The sequence below is a fragment of the Bidens hawaiensis genome, unplaced genomic scaffold, assembly GCF_021521415.1.
Source record: "Bidens hawaiensis isolate Kalapana, Puna unplaced genomic scaffold, B.hawaiensis_p1.1 tig00023629_1, whole genome shotgun sequence".
Classification (NCBI taxonomy): Eukaryota; Viridiplantae; Streptophyta; class Magnoliopsida; order Asterales; family Asteraceae; genus Bidens; species Bidens hawaiensis.
The window spans coordinates 159,924-178,230 of record NW_027493707.1 but is presented as its reverse complement, the minus strand read 5'-3'; the positions used below and the strand labels follow the sequence as shown (position 1 = coordinate 178,230).

Genomic DNA, 18,307 nt, shown 5'->3' with positions numbered 1-18,307 from the left:
GTTGGCGATGGGTGGTACCTCGGTTTTAACCGGAGTGCCTTTAGTAGCAAACATTCCAAGAAACTGTTGGTATTGCTCGCTATTTTAACCGGGAATAGAGCTGTTCTCATATTTGTTATTGTACATGTTGTCTATTGTTGCGTGGATTCTCTAAATGGGTGCGGTTGCTGACGGTTAGGGGTGTTCAAACGTATACGAATCCGAAACCGAATCCGAATTATCCGATAATCCGTATCCGAACTATCCAAAATTCGGATATCCGAATCCGAAAATTCGGATTCGGATTCGGATAGCGTTTTTAGGAATTTTCGGATAGTTCGGATACCCGAACTATCCGAAGTTTTAATTTTAATATTTTTTTTAATATTAATATATATACAACTTAAACACCATGCTTACTCCTTACTCTATCTAATCCTAATTTCTAAGGACCTGCTATCACTATATCAGTATAACTCTCCAAATCTCCAATCAATATCACCATTCACCATGCCACCAGTCCACGGCACAGCCACCAGTCCACGGCACTACACTTTCAGCCCGTTTCCACCTCCGCCACCGTCCGCCGCTGCACTATTTGACTATCTGTCACCGTCGGCCATCACCACCTTCGTCCTCCGACTCCAAATCTACCTTGATAAGGTATATGAAGTTAGAAAAATTTTGTGTTTAGGTTGTTAGATTGAAGAACCAATTGTGTTTAAATTGTTGGATTTGTAAGTTCACTTTAAAACAGGTTATTGGATTGGATGATTTTGGTTGTTTTGTGACTTGTTAGTCTAATTTTAAAACTGTTTTTTTTTTCAGGTTTTCTTTCAGATATCCGAATCACGATCTGATCGGATATCTGAAATTTCGGATTCAGATTCGGATAGTGAAATCCACTATCCGAAAGGACCGGATATCCGAAGTTCGGGTATCTGATTTTGGGTTAAGAAGCCAAAAATCCAAGTATTTAATTCTTGGGATTTATTCTCGAACAGATATGACCTCCAACCATTTGTTTGTCTTGCTCAAAACCCCAATATACAAACATTTAATTGTACCAGCTATTAATAAATCCTTGTTTGTCTTGTTCACAGAACATTACGTTTTCAATATAATATCCCAAAGGGCCAATAATACTTGGAAAACAAAGATCCAAATATTTAATTTTCCCAAAATCACAAAACAGGTTACGAGCAAGCAACAAATTAAATGCGGGCACAAGGATGAAAATAATGTTACTTCTGATCCAGCTTTGGATAAGATGACAGATGTTCCGACGGTTGAGAAAGACGGTGAGTTTGAGGTTGATGATGGGCGGCGGCTGTGGTGAGTGTAGGGTTTAGGTAGGTTTGAACGGTGGGATACCCGCTCTAATGCCATAAACAATTTAGGTAGTGTTTGGTATGAAGTAATGATAGGTGGAATGAAATGGATCATTCAAAGAAATGAAATAAAACATGTTTGGTTGGTATTTATAAATGGAAAGAATCATTCCTAAGAAATGAAATTCCTTCCTTATATAACATTTTTCATTTCTTAGTAAAATGTATGTTTTTTTTCATTCCTTCAAGAAATGGAATGAAAATTATCAGCAATTATTATTATTATTATTATTATTATTATTATTATTATTTTGTAGTATAACTATTATTAAATTATAATAATTATTATATTTTTATTATTATATCGTATTATGTTATTACCGTTCTATTACCCAACAAAAATATGTGTGTGTATAGTTTACTATTTAACAAAATAATAATAATAATAAAGTGATTATTCATTTCATTCCTACGTGATAACCAAACAAGATAATAGAATAATAATGATTCATTTCATTTCTTTGTCCACTCCATTCCCTTGTCCATTCCATTCCGTCGTTCGTTTCATTACCTCATACCAAACAGACACTTAGTAGTTTTTCATAAAATCACACATAGAAAGAAAATACCCCAAAGGTATAAATACAATAACAAATTAACCTTTTAGGTTTTAATCATTTATAGACCTTTTGGATTACATCGAAACAGAAGGCAAGCGGGCAACAAGCTGCGCCGCTACCCCTTTTTGAATCGTAAAACCCAATCTTTTAAAAACTATATTTGCTGATCTTGGAGTCATAACATTACTATACATGACCTGCTGAACACGGGTAAGTAGCTCCACAGCTTCAGGCGCGAGGAAACCAAAAATGTCAAAAGCAAAAAGAATAAATAAGGAAAATATAAGCAAAAAATCAACTCATTCTATAAGAGTTGAGAAATATTTTAACAATTGGCAAACTAAATTTACTCTAGCTAGTAAAAAAAACCTTATATTTACTGTAAAATCTTCTTCTTTTATTTTTTGATGACTAAATTTTTACAGTAAACTCTATGTCATACGATATGTGCGCGGCGAAAAAGATATTGTGGTAGAATTAATGATTAGAACATGTATTTTTTTTCTTTTCAATGATACAAAAAAACATCATTTGTTTGAAAAGTTATATTAATATTATATTTTTTTCTGTAAAGTTTTTTTTCTTATAAATGACAATGTTTCCCCAATGACATAATTTGCAACTTACATATGTCAATTTCTATATTCCTTTTCTTTCTTCATATTGCTCTCTTTTCTTTTCATTTTATCATCATCATTTAAGAGAAAATTCTCAGATTGCACAAAATCATGATAAGTCTATTAACTACAAAGTTTCTAATAAGTTACTAAATGGCAGTGGGCTTGGGCTTGATAGAACAGTCCACAAGGCCTAGCAGATAAAATCAGCAAATGGGCTTTATACCTTTCGTTTATATTTTGATTCAGCCAGCCAGCCAGATGATTGAACATTTGAACCGTCAATAGGTGAAGACTTACTCTTTTTCTATGAAGTTACATTTCTAATGCTTAGGAACTAACACTCAAGCAAGCCATTATCTTTATTTTAATTTGTATTTCTCTTGTCAAATAAAAAAGAAGATAGAATTATTGATTATCAAGACTTAAATGAACGACATGTAGTGGCTGTTGTAATCTTAGAGATCCAAGTATACTTGGACGGAAATTTTAATTTACTGATCAAATATATAATGATGAAAAAGATGAATGCATGTATCTTTAAGCCACAATAAGCCTGCTCGTTGTGGAACTCGTTAAACCGGCGTTATGCTTAGGTGGCCGGTCCTTAACGCCGGCTAGACTGTGTCGTCGTGTCGCCAGGTGTTATGGTTGAGATATTAACGTGGTAACACGCTTGATAGTAGATGGTGGGGTCACCCCCGTATGACCAATCACACGTTTTCTTTTATTTAATGCCTATATAAATCACAAAGCGTGAGTTAACGGGTGAACTGATTCCTACTCCATATATGACCGTGACATGATGCTTTAACTAACTCAACCACAAAACATAGCTAGCCTAATATTTAACAAAGGTTTTTTTTTTCTTTTTTCTTTTTATCGACATCTATTGAAGCTCAACAAAAACAAATATATAATTTTGACTCTAGCCTAAATACAATAAAAATAAAGTGTGTGACCATGATGGAGGTGCATAAAAAACCCGAATTTGAAACCGAACATAAAAAAACTTGGAACCGAGTTTTCTTATACATGGGTTTTTAGTGCTCGAGATCCCCTAGGTTACGAATAAGGTATGCATTTCAGTATCAAACCCTGTACCCGAACCGGATCGGATTTGTACCCGGTATTACCCAAAAACTAGAACCGAGCCCATACCCAGAACCAGGTTTTTCCAATACCCGAAACCAGATTTTTCATATACCCGATCTATACCCGAAATTAACAGAAAAATACTTGAAAAATACCGGAAAAATACCCCAAAAAGTGTGACCCCTTAAAAACCCCAATCAATAAAAGACCCGAAAACAAAGTTTTTTTTCAATACCCGAAAATAGGTTATTCAAATACCTGGTTTTAAAATACCCACTCTATAACCGATCGGCACTCAATGCATATGATATAGATTTTAGAGACCATAATCGGACCTGAACCGGACCCAAGTATGGCCAATACCCTATTTTCTAACAACTGGTATTAGTAAAACCCGATTGATATGCATCCGTCGGTACATGGATTCTTTGTAAAACCAACCTAGTCCACAGAATGTGGTGGGGAAGCCCAAACATCACTTCAGTGTGACAACCACATGAATGAAAATATGTTTCGTCTTGTCATTCAATTATTAAACTATGACACTTCAAGCTTGGTCACCCATCAAGATGCCTCTTTCATTGTATCCACTTTGGTTAACACAAACCGCAATGTTAGGATCGACATGATCGTTTTTGGTGGTATACGATGAAGCAAACGGGAAAACAACATATGGATGCATATGTGGTACACTCAATTATGTTCTATGTATATTCATGTGACAAAGTAAGTTTCATTTTTTTATATGTAAAGTGATTATCCGGTGATGGAGATCAAGGGCGGATGTTTGTGTGGGTTAGGCCTGACAGTGGCCTGCCCAGCTTTTTTGATTAGTAGTGTCATTTTTTCAAAAAAGATAAAAAAGAATTATATGTATTAAGTACGGTTCATCCAAATTAATATTCAAGATCTTCCGGCCCACCGATACGTATTCAAGATCCACTACTGGTGAAGATGAAGGAAGAAGTTACTGTGAGAACCCACATTTTTCATAATTAAAAATAGTGTCACATCAGCGATAAAACTTACGAAGTTAGTGTGCTGTTAATTTGAAAGTAGTTGAAGAATATAAAGATGAAAGTTTGGAGTTGTGGAAAACATTTCATAAGCTGAGAGTGTTCCAGACCAACAAGTGAAACTTTAAAGTATTTAAATCCAATAATCTTTTATTAATAGGTCTTGTTGGTATTATTATAAAATATAAACAATCAGTATTTTTTAAAGAAAATCTGGAATATGATATAACAGTTACTATGACAATTTATAAGCATCATGCATTTCTGGATTTTCTAACACAGAGTCTTATTCTTTCTTTCCTTTTCTTTCAATAACTTTTGAACTTGAAGTTGTCTTCGATCTTCGAGTGAGTATTCCTGAGATGAGATATCAATTGTCTATACTGATTTTGGTGCTTTAGGTTTGATTAACCCAAAAACAACATCAAGGAAGAAACATACTACTATCAAAAAAGTAAAAAAAAAAAAAAAAGAACTCATTTAAGTTTGTTTTGAATCCTAGATTATAAAGATTTCAACCGTTAACTATCATCTTATACTATTATTATTGGATTGTTATATTCAAACATCATCCCCATGGTGTGTTAGCAAGTGTATAGGGCTCGTATAGGAGCTATACGAGTCGTATAATTGACAAACGTATTTTATGACAGTTTTTTCAGTCTATGCGAGCTGTATAGCCTCTATACGAGTCTTATAGGGTATATACGACCCGTATCAAATAAGACACGCTCTAACACTTGATGTTTGAATAACCTATATGGTGTGAGAATAATATATGCCTTATTATTCCAATTTAACGTGCCTTTAATCTAATAAGTTCAAATTAATTTTAAATTAGTTGCTTTGGGATTTGTAGAAAGGTAAATGTAGTCATATGCGGTAGAAAAAGTAAAGCAAGTCTCTGCTCCCTATTCTCCAGTCTCCTCTCTGTAGGCTGTCTTTTGCTTTTATTCTTCTGTCTGTATGTTTGCACTTATATCCTTATTCCTTTTTTTTCTTTAATAGTTAATTTGAATCCACTGGCTTAACCGGTCATCTTTATTTTTAGTATTGAAAACCATCTTTATGAGTAAACTTATCATTGGAAAAACCTCTTATTTTTTCTAATCATAAGTGGTAGTTGAAACCAGTAACTATTTTTTATTTGCCTTTATAAATTGAATATTTTGAGTGTCACATCTCAACAATTTAAATTAATGATCATTGTGTTGGAATTATGGCTGCTTCGGGTAAGTTAATACGGCTAACCGGGTTATGACCCATGAGAGTTACACCGTAAGGTAACGAACAATAAAACCGCTTAAGATAGTTAACCGGAATGAACACTTTAACGAGACAAAATAACATGGAGTGGGTTTTGGAGTTGAAGATGGACTTAATGGCCCAGTAGGTTTATAACTAATAGGATTTTAACCTAATTGTAGGTTATATAATATATGATATTCTATGACCCTAACTATTGGAACACAAGTCCTTAACTCTCTCTTCCTCCACCCCCTATTCGTCGTCCGCTGCCACCAGCTGGCTCTCGCCGCCTGCCGCCCTGACGTTTGCTGTCCGCGCCTGCCCGCTGTTGTCGTTGCCACCGTGCACCGCCATCACCGGTCGTTTGTCTCGTTGTGTCACCTAGCTCAGTTCATTATCTTTGGGTGTCTCAACCGGTTATTTATTAACCGATGTAACTTAAATAGATTGTTAGTCTACAATTTATATTTATTCATTTGACTCGCACTCGTATTACTTGTTTACTTTCCGCTACGCATATATTGATTAGTTGGATTAATTAATTATTTGTCACATATTATTGAACGGGGTTTAATAATAAATGTTTGACTGATCACCACTGGAACCCAACACATTAGCTCATTTTGCCTAATATTATTTATAATATTTAGTTGAAGTCATTTCTAATATGGTGATATGGTGTAATGATAGGAACTTGTAACACACACACATATATATGTATATATAGGGTTGAGTTTAATGAAGAAATGAAATTAGAGTAAAAAGTTGGAGAAATCACTCCAACCAATGTTTTTTGTGAAAGAGTGCTGGTCATATGTTAGGGCAAACTGGATTTGGAACCAGAGACGAACAAATTGCGTATGGTTGACATGAACCCCAAAACAAGAAATCTCAACCGACGAGCAAGACGTTAGTGGAGTCGGCTCTCTACCCTGAAACGACATCTTTATAAGATGATTTAAGCTCGATATACGTTTCGTTGGCTTGCTCAAAAACCATAGTCGGGTTGTTATAAATCATACAATGCGGTACTAAAATACGAAGAATGACGTAACTAATTTTTTTAACCATAAAAGGATACATTTTGGACATCCTTTTCCTCATTAAATGTAGTATAAGATTTTTCATAATTGGAATTCTTGAAGGTAAAATTGTGTCATCTAATCGTAAACGAGTAAGTTAAGGGTAGGCGGGGCACCCAATCGTATGGCCTATGGAGCGAGCTCATGTTGTCGAGTTTTTGAACGGTATGTATTTTTTTTATCTTCCTTTTTGGAATGGCAAATTTCATTAACACAACTACTAGCAAGACGCTATAAAACCAAACAACGAATCGACAAGAAGTACGAAGAGAAGTTACACCAATATTTCCATACAAGGTTTTTCTTAGATGCACGGTTTTTAATCCATAGGTACCCGAGAATTTTATGTCTTCCATAGTTTTTGAGAAACTAGCTGGTTTATTAAAGAAAATAACTTCGTTCATTGTTTTCCAAATACACCAACACGCCGTGAGTATATCCTCGAGTAACGCCTTGTTCTTGCTTTGACCGGTATTGCTAGTTTCATGAATTTTAAGTAAGTCACAAACCGACATAGATGGGTGGAATTTTACACCAGTTGCTAGCAAATTGCCAAATCAACGTTGCAAAGTAACAGGAAGGAGACGATAAGTAGTCTCCTCATAATCACCACACAAATTACATGTCAACGAACCCTCCCCACATTTCTTATTTATCTTATTTGTATATATTAAGGATGAGCTCGGTACCGATTTTGAAAGCTCAAAAAATGTCAAAATAGGTACTAGTACCGGTACCGAAAGTGCTCGGTATAGTATGGTACTAAGACAAAGTAACCAAAATACTAGTACCGGTTACATATCAGAAATACCGATTTCGAAAAATTCAAAAAGCAGGTACCAAAAATACATGATACACGATACTGGTACCCGATGCCGTTGGGAGGTAAACTGGAATCTTGAGGGTTATTAAGGCAAATGTAGGACTACAGAGCATAGGGAGGAGGGAGCACGTGACTAGTAATAGAAGGCTGCAAAAAGGAAGTGTGTGTTTGTTGGTTTTTACTTTTCATTGTGTTTTCACTGTTTTGTTGACCATGTTTCATCACATCCTACCCTGACTCAGTGACACCTTTAATTCTTTACCTCTCTTACATTTCAACATATATTATAATTATAACACATTTTATTATTTTTTTAACAACAAACACTTATGAGCCTCACACTAGACATTACTTGGACAAATTATTTTTAGGGAGACTCAAACCTCCCAGCAAGGTAACAATTAAGGAAAACCTCTCTGACCACTCCATCACAAGGGGAATGGCATAGCGCATTTTATTGGTTTGTTTTTTAGGTCCTAAGTAAATGTTACGTTTATCCTGTTTTACAACAAAAATTTTAAACCACTCTTTTACTTAGGTTTAAATATGAAACCTTTCTTTTAAGAAATGTGTTTTATCAAGTGGTCTAGCCCCATAGATATACATAATAACTCCGATTAAAAAAATGCGAACAATTGTTAGGAAATTTTAAAAGCATATAGTTTCATAACATGAAATTTACTAAATTGGGATGATTGTATATGCATTCTAGCTCTAATCAAAGACCATAACATGTATTTGTAAATACATATATAGTTTTATTAAATTTTGTTCTAACTTTTCATAAATTTAATCTACAACATTTATGTGATTTCTAAATTTTAATTAATGTTGAAATAAAAGTCAAAGGGTAAATAAAAATGTTAATTGACTATTATAGTGTTATGTCTAGCATGTCTTAAAAAAAAGAAAAAAAAAACCTTAAATGTTAAAATGCAAATACCTAAAAAGCAACTTCTAACTTTATGGATAGCACACATGTACACATAGTGAATCAATGAAGAAGGTTGCTAAATATGATGCAGACAATGACTAGAGAAGGAAAACAACTTGATTGGTTACTTATAACACATTAACACATGTATACAGGGGTCTTTTAATCAGGTATGCATCTTATTATTAATTCACAAAAATAATTTGCAGCATATGCATCTTATTATTAATCAGGTATTTTATTAACTTATTATTACTATAGTAGAATTACAACTCTGGTGTCTAATGTGCTAAAAGTAGTCTAACAAAAACACGCTAATCTAGACACTAAGTAATAAATTCTAGACTTTTAACTAAACTAAAACTACTAATCGACAAGTGAACCGGTCGACTCTAGTACAGCTAAGTAAGTCCGGATATCGAACCCACGAGACTCTTTTAATTACGTAAACTAGCTAAATTAGACTCAACTACATACACGGCTATTTATTTATTATTATTTTTTTAAGGGGGGTTTTACTAATAAACTAATTAAGAAAACTAACGACAACTAAACTTAGAACTTGGACTTAATTCAGATGATAATGAGATAACTACCTAGGCTAGAATCCCTTAAATTTCAGTTGTTAGTTAATCGGGAAAATATTTAGTTATGGACTGGGATCGTAAAATAGACACCTAAGAGAAAACCCGAACAGGACCCCTGACCCTTCTCAAGAGACACCTATGGGTTTCTAATAAGTTTTAACGCACACCAGTATTAAAAATCAAATTTCCTTACGGTCACCTAATTATTTATGACTTAGTTCCTTTATACGAAATCCTACCTTACAGCGCGAAAATCAAAGGCAGTTTAATATATTTAATTGATTCAATAGACAATAATTAAATAATCAAACCTAGACGGACTCCTTACGAAGAACTAAATCTAGCAAGATCAAATAATAAAGATCTGTCAATAACCTAGCACTTTACAGATTTAGGTTATCAGTACACTTAGGTTTATTTAATTAATAATTATTATTCCTATGATCTAATCGTGAATCAATCATAAAATAGTCAAAAACACAAAATAGATAACCTAATAGCAATCTATCATAATGACAAACAATAATCAAGGCAACTATGGAATTATAACAATTAATCAAACAATCCTAAATATCCATACGCATCAATTTAATATAATTAAACCTTTTACTAAATCATAAAACAATAACGATAAATAAATCCCAAATCAAAACACAATGTCAAAAAATAGGTTCATCATAAACCTAGGCAGTCTATAATGTTTAGCCTAACATCTTAGGTTTAAACAAAACAATCAAATAAGAATTCATGGCGGATATAAAAGAAAACGAAAGAAAACAGAAGATAAAACCCGTGTTCTTCGTCTTCAACCAATACGCACACCACCGGATGATTCTTCAACTCCAAAGCCTTCAAAAGTTGCAATCCTAAGCCTTGGAACTCCCAAAATTTGCATGGCTCTTCAGGTTATGTTTATGGGTGTTTATATAGACTTTCAAGGCCCATAAACTTAAAATTAGAAAAGATTATGGAAATCTAAACCCATAAAATTAATATTTCTAGAAGATTATAGAAAACTGAGCCCATAGACTTAATATTTGTAGAAGATTCTAGAAAACCGAGCCCAAAGTGCCGCGCGACGGGCATTCTCCCATTTTGTTTGTTTTCGCCCTCTTTTCGACATGATTGAAACCCGGAACCTAAAATATTCAAATAAATTAGTTATACACAAATTCTAATAAAAACCGAACAAAAACTAATAAAATATTATATTAAATATACAAGAGATTTATATATATTTAGCAGTATATCAGTGCCGCAAGGACTCCTATTGGGTCATTTGGGAGCACCGTATTAATCCGATCATCCGAGAGAGTTTTTTTTGTTTGTTACCTCTAGTTTTAGTTCCGTTATCATAACGAACGTGACCGAAATCGACCGAACACCAATTTTTTTTGTTATTTTTGTTCTAGTTCCGGTACCATAACGAATGTGACGGAAACATATAGACTCACCGAGTTTTATCGAACCGCGCACCCCATTGGCCCACCTCAAGCTTATATTTTGTTTTTTGTTTGTTTTAGTTCCAATACAGTAACTAGGGCTGTTCATGAGCCGAGCCGAACCGAGTGAAGGCTTGCTCGTTACTTGGCTCGTTTACAACCGAACCGAACGGCTGAAATTCGAACCGAGCGAAAGAGGAAACGAGCCAAAATCGAACCGAGCATTTTTCGATCAAACATCGATCGCTCGAGCATTTTTTATTTCTTTTTCGCTTTAAAAAATTTAATAAGAAATATGTTTGAAGCCTGTAAATAATATATTTTGTAAACAAATTAATAGTTTTTAAACAAATGTAAATAGGTTATAAATTTTTAGGATAAAGGAGTTTGAAGTGAGATATAATGAACATATAAACAAACTTTTAGTATTATAAAAATTTGATTGGAACTAATAAACTATTAAATTGACGGAATAGGAAAATTTAAAAGGGTTTAAAAAATTATATACTTATATTTTATGTTTGTTGTCTATATATTTATATACTAGCTTGAGACCCGTGTATTACACGGTAATTGATGAAAAAATACTATTTAATTATTAAGCAAAATACAAAAAAAAAATTATCATGTATGTTAAGAGACAACCGTTGTAAAACAGTGTTTAAAACAATTTAAATATTAATTTATTAGTTGTTTGCAACCTTCAAATTAGTATTTAATGGTTATTAATTAACAAATAAATTGCAATAAAGGATTTTAAAGATTTAATTGGTTTTAATAATTGTGAGGATTAATGCGGGAGTGACAAGTGGCAAATTATTGTTGGTTTTTATTAGAGAATATAGATATAGATTTGTTCATATATAATTATATATAAAATAAATTAAAAATATTCGAGCCGAATCGAACCGAGCTAACCTTTGCTCGTTGCTTGGCTCTTTTACAAACTGAACTGAGCAGGGCGATTCGTTTACAATCGAGCGAAAAAACGAGCAAACATTTTCCGAGCATATTCCAAGCGAGCAACAAGCGAGTTCGAGCGTCGAGTGGTATGGACGGCCCTAACGGTAATGAACATAACCAAAAATCTAACCTAATTCATGTCAAGTTATAGCCTCAACGCCTGGGAACAACGTTTGGGTTTTACCACCGTCCAGGATTTACTAATTCGCGTAGTCAATACCAACCGAATGTGATCAATACCAACCGAATTTGTGTTGACTAGCCGATGCAATACCCAGGTTTTACTGTCCGATTTCGCCGCGCATCGCGCGGATAATTTACTAGTTAACAAACATTTTAATTTTTAAAAGCAATGAAAGCAATATAATAATGCAAAATGTATTTAAATAAATAAATAAATAAAGAAAAACATTGCATTATTAAATAGAGCTAGTCAGCTACATTTGTCTCTCACTTTTTAGGAAACAAGCAAAGTGAGATGGGAAAGAAAGGATCAGAAATACTGAAACTATCCCACTCTCAACCTCCACTATCACTGTATCCAAACGTCACCCAAGAAATGTCTAAAGATGAAGACTTTAAGCTCCTCAAGATCCAAGTGAACCTTCTTTTTAATTAATATGGTTTGCATAATGCCTTTTTCATTTTTGTTTAATACATTTCTGCTTCTTTTTTCTGTCCATTCAGACTTGTATTCTGAGAGTTAATTTACACTGTCATGGTTGCAAACACAAAGTGAAGAAACTTCTTCAAAAAATTGAAGGTATAATTTCCTATCTTTGACTTTAATATTTTAAGTTTTAGAAAGAAAAAATTGGTGTATATATAAGTTGTAACTAGATGTTTGGTATAAAAGTAAGAACATTTTAGTGTAAAAACTTTATATACTTTTTAAGTTTTCAATTTGAAAGTTAATGTTATTTTGTGTTATGGTTTTAATTTCCATGTTTAAAGATTAGTTCATTTCTCATTATCTTGAGTTTTTGACTTATTTGTTGTTTGTGTCATCACCAAACATTCTATCTTTATTGAGACATAGGTTAAAAACCCGTATACCATACATAATAAATCATTAAAATAATACAATTATTTGTGTGTAACACGCAAAGTTTTAAATTTACATATTATTTTGGTTTTCAACATTTATATTTAAACTAGGCCAACTTTCTTTAACTTTTTATTTGGTACAAAAAGTTCCTACATACTTTAACTTATTATATAAATATAAAAGACATTTTACAAAAAATATAATAAATGGGTTAAGTGGACAACCTACGACCCATTAGGTTGAGACAAAGAAAACCCTTTTAGCTAAACGTGCTTGTGTGTCCAACTTCAACGGACCGGACCCCATTTAGGCCAAACCCAAATACGTGAATTTAATGTTAGATTCATGTCGTGTAATAAATTCACACCCATAAGTATTGTGTTGTCCTGATTGACCAAATTTTTTATTTTTTTATTTTTTTTTGATGAAAAGAAGAACAAAGATATCAATTAATAAAAAACGATTCAAATAACAACTGGGCCTAGCAAGAAACTAGACTCAACCACCCCGAAACAAACCAAACACCCGAATACAGTTATTCTTGCACAACCTAGTTACGCGTTGATTTTAAAGTGTCATTTTCAAACATCATATAGATAGATACATCTCTATTTTTTTAAAATAAATTTCAGGTGTATATCAAGTGAACATAGATATAGAGCAGCAAAAGGTGACAGTTTCAGGAAGTGTAGATTCCACAACTTTGATCAAGAAACTGGTTAAAGCAGGTAAACATGCTGAGCTTTGGCCAAACAAGTCAAATGCCACTCACAACCAAAGTCAAACTCAAAATCATCAAATTCAAAAGGGTTTTTGTATGAAAGATGACAAGAAAAACAAACCCCAGAAACAAGATTTGCTCAAAGGTATTGAATCCTTGAACAACCAGCAAAAGCTTCAACCTTTAATTTATAAAGAAGATGATGAGTATCTTGATGATGATGAAGATAATGATGAAGAACATGAAGTGGCATTATTGAAACAACAACATGATGCTGCTAATAATGCAAGAAATTTAATTAATAATAATAATAACAATAATAGAAAACACATTCATGGTGGAAATGGAAATTTAAACAAGAAGGGTGGGGTGAAAATGAGTGATAATAATAGTAATAATAATAATAATAATAATAATAATAATAATAATAATAATAATAATAATAATAATAATGGTGGTGGTGGTGGTGGTGTGAATATGAATCTTGGAGAGGGTAAAATGGTAAATGATGTAAGCGCCATTTTGAACAACCTTGGTGGTGGCGGTGGTGGTGGCGGTTTAGGAATGGGTGGTGGTTTTGGTAATCTTGGTGGATTTCAAATTCCTCAAAAGAATGCATTGTTAGGATCTGGTGGAACGGGGTTCCACCTTCCTAAAAGTGGGCTGCCAGTGGCGACGGGTGGGTACAATCCGTCGTCACATGCAGCCATGATTATGAATATGAATGGTGGGGCCATGCAGCATCAGCAGCCTCAGATGATGTACAATAGATCTCCGGTTATACCGCCTGCCACTGGATACTACTATAATTACATTCCCGCCCCTTACTCTTACAACGAGCATCCTTACAACTACTATGCCACCGCTAACGGTGGTGGTCAGTACTTTACTGCCAGTATGTTTAGTGATGAAAACACAAGCAGCAGTTCAGTTATGTGAAGGGTTTTAGTCTGAAAGTATGGTGTGAATGATGTTTTTTTCAAATATTTAAAACTATGTATTGGTGATTGGTGAACCTTTTGATATTAAGTTCAAGTTATGTGTTTGTTATAATATATTTATACATTTTTCTTTGCAACTTCATGTTCTTTCAAGTTCTTTAGATTGGTTGATAGCAACTTGTGCTGCTTTGTAAGTGCTAGTCGGCCGGACTAGGGACTAGCGATTAATCGGACTGAAATTTATAGTTTTGATTTTTCAAATACAGATACATGTCAAATTTTTATATAAAATTTTCAATTTTGACCAAATAGCGATTTTTGCAACCATGCATATCGCCGCTGAAATGATAATGGGCGAATATTAGTAAATTTAAAATAAAAGGTTAACTTGATGAAAGTGACAAAATAATGACAACTTTCAGGTATATTACACGCTTCTTATATTTTGAGTAAGTTAATTTTAATAAACAATTTCCTGAAGAAATAGTTTTATCTGCTAATGCCAGCCCAGCCCAGCCCAGCCCATCAAAGTTAAATCTTGAGTTGATCAGTCTCTTTGGTTTAGCCCATTTTCAGCCCCTTAAGCTTAGCCCATTTATTTATAAAAATAATATCAAACAAGAAAATGTGAAGGGGAAAGTGAATACAGTAATATTAGCCATGTAAGGTTAGACGCAAAATTCATAAAAACGACGTAGTTTTGATTAAAAACCCATCAAAAATTAATTCAATCCCTAATTCATACCATCGATCATGCCTAATGTCCCACCCACCATCTCCCAAGGCGTCGATCTGTAGCAATTCTTCCAAGGCATCGATCTGCACTAATCAATTAAAATCACATCTTAAACTATGTTTCGATGTTCTTGTTTTTTAAATTCTATCTGCGGTTCCAAATGAAGCACAAGGTTATGACAACTGTTCTCAAATAAAAGGTAGCTTTTTTTAAAATTTTAGTTTTTCTTAGGGTTTCCAATGGAATCAAATAGGAGGATGATGAACATTGAGATTGTACACATATGATGGAGCCAAAAGTAACTTTGCTTTAATTTTGCTTGCATTCATACAACTCTTCTTTGCGTCATTCACTTCCTCAAAACTAAATACTGTTTATATCTTTTCCTTTTTATTGCATACACAAATTTGTTTATATCTTTTTTTTATTGCTCAGTGCTGCTAGTTCAAGTGGTGCTGCTGAAAATATATTTTGAATCATGTTCTTGGAATATGTAGCGTATGACCATTTCAACAGAGAAATTTATGAAACAACTTGGTTGTAGGAAAAGAATCGCTTAGAATCAAGGTGTTAAAGTTCTCATGTGATTGTTTTGTATGATTAAGTTAGCTGAATTAGGGATTGAATTAATTTTTGATGGGTTTTTAATCAAAATCACGTCGTTTTGATGGGTTTTGCGTCTAGTCTTACACGACTAACAGCACCGTATTCACTTTCCCCAAATGGGAATAGTTGTTATTACGCAAGTAATAACAAAAGGAAGGTTCAAACATATCGAATACATAGTGTTTTTTTCTCTCAGAACAATAAAAGTAAAACCCAACTTAATAAAAATATTAACGTATCATTGATCTACCAGTATTATTCTAAAAATTTATAATTTTATTAATAATGTATCACCTGATTCTAATTTTTCTTTTTTTCATTTTTGAAAGGATCCTTTATACTTATAAGTTCTAACATACTTGGTTGTTTCATTTATATTTTTAACGGGGGCAAAGGGTGTTTATTCATCCTAATACTATATTTTGGACTGAAAGAGATTTTTGTGAACAATAAATTTTTTCTATCATAAATCCTTCATTATTATATTGTAAGGATTTAAACCCAGCAAATTACTTTTGTAAGGAGACGCTGAACTACTAGACTAATAGATCATCCGTCATTGGTTGGACTGAAAGAGCACTAAAATGTAAATAACATACGTTTTTTAAACGTACTCTTTAGTTTATTGTTTTTCATGTCACAACGTATTTGGCATCATATGAAGAAAATCATCTCAGCCGCATTGAACATTTCTTAAAATATTCATGATCTAGACAGAAAAATAATATAAAGTTATAATAATAATAATAGAAAAAAAAATATAAGAAGGCCGCCGTCTTGGATACCATGAGTGGTTAACACGTCTAGGATTTGATATCCAAGACATTCCTTAAGCTTGGGATTAAATATACATATTTTTCCTAGTTTTCAATTTTCATTTTTTTCATAGATTTTGTTTGTGGCAAGAGAAAAATACAATAATTAGCAAAGGAATAATGATTTAAATAAGTATGAAATATGTAGTTAGCTTTTAAAATAATGTAATACTACAACAATTATTGTAATAATAATAAACTAATAATAATGATAAAGATCTTAATAATCATTATCAAACAATTTGTACTTTTTCTTAAAAAAATCTCACACTTTTTTGTAAGCTAGTTTCACCAACATCATAAATCTTTCATCGACAAACTTTTTCTTAAAAAAAATCTCACACTTTATTAATATGTTGTCAGTTTAAATTCTGTAATTATCATCATTTCCTAGCAGTGTCTATGGTATACATTGAATTTAATTAGATTAAAGACATGCTTGCATATGAACGAATTTAAAAACTTTTTTGTATTTATTTAATTTAAAAACTTGAGGTTGCGCTGTTAATGTATTTATAGAATTTCATTGTATTTTATTGCATATGAACGAATAAATATATAAAAAGATACTATAGATTATATGTTGATATGAAAAATAGAAAGAAAACAAAAGTGACAACTCATCAAATCCAAAAATTAAAGCAAAAAATACTTGCCCATGAATGGAATCCACAAAAGGAAGCCTTCAAGAAAATATGAAGAAAGAAATGAATATGATTGATTGAGTGATCCAACCGCGTCATTCCCCATAATATGTGGTGAGAAATTTTATATATTTTTGGGATAAATAAATAACTTATTATTTTCAATCCAATTTTCTGTCTCACTTTTTAGACATAATAGATATAACATTTATAAAAAAAAAACTGATTTATTTTTCAAGAATATGTGTTGTTTGTCAGTGGCAGATCCATGAATTTTTTCCAATGGGTTCATTATTCAGATTGGTTTGACGGTTCGGATCGTCTTGACGTTTCAGGTCATTTTCTCGGTTCGTCGGTTAAAGTTTATCCCTACTCTTGGTTCTCACGGATCAACCAACGGGTTAGGATTGAAACCGTTTAACGGGTTAAGTTTATCCCTAATAACTTATTTAACAAAAACATAACAACTATCCAATTCTAATGGGTTAAGTTTAACGGGTTCTAATGGATTTCACAAAATAACTTACATAATTGTAATAAGGTTGTTCCATGTATATTTGATGTGTGGAGAGGGCTGGAGAAAAGAAAAAAAGAAAATAACGCGCTGAAAGCATGAACCGAGTTTGGGTTCTTAGATTAGGAAGCATGTATGTTTTCTACTAGACCAAAGTTTCACTTTCTGTATGGGTTCACTCACAAAATATATGTGGGTTTACTCATGTTTTTATATAGGTGTTCTATATAAAATTCGAAACTCAGTGGGTTCCTGTGAACCCGGTCTCGCCCCGTAGATCTGCCCCTGTTGTTAGCCCTAAAGTAACGTTAATATGGCCTACTTGGTTTGGTTGTGTGTTAAAACCGAACCTACAGCCAATCGGTTTTGAGTACAAAAGAATCAGCCTTTTCAGTTATAACTTATAAGGGTCCGACTTGACAAACTCAGTTAACCATCAATTCTAACATTGTATTACCAAGACTTCATTTCATAAAATTTAAACAATAGCGCTTCCAAGCAAATATAGAACACTAAAAATTCTTTTATCGAATGATTAGAACTTC

General features: G+C 32.9%; 1 protein-coding gene across 1 annotated transcript; it reads left to right on the top strand.

The window, feature by feature from the left end:
- The first annotated feature begins 12,210 nt into the window (after positions 1-12,210).
- On the top strand, positions 12,211-14,445 carry LOC143567764 (uncharacterized). Its single transcript, XM_077054088.1, has 3 exons — positions 12,211-12,335; positions 12,425-12,500; positions 13,418-14,445. The coding sequence occupies exons 1-3, from the start codon at positions 12,216-12,218 to the stop codon at positions 14,443-14,445; spliced, it is 1,224 nt and encodes a 407-aa protein (XP_076910203.1). The 5' UTR covers positions 12,211-12,215.
- The last annotated feature ends 3,862 nt before the right edge of the window (positions 14,446-18,307 follow it).

Coding starts and splice junctions, on each gene's coding strand:
- LOC143567764 (XM_077054088.1), top strand. CDS start 12,216: ATGGGAAAGAAAGGATCAGAAATACTGAAACTATCCCACTCTCAACCT. Junction 12,336..12,424: donor TTAAGCTCCTCAAGATCCAA/GTGAACCTTCTT, acceptor CTGTCCATTCAG/ACTTGTATTCTGAGAGTTAA. Junction 12,501..13,417: donor ACTTCTTCAAAAAATTGAAG/GTATAATTTCCT, acceptor AATAAATTTCAG/GTGTATATCAAGTGAACATA.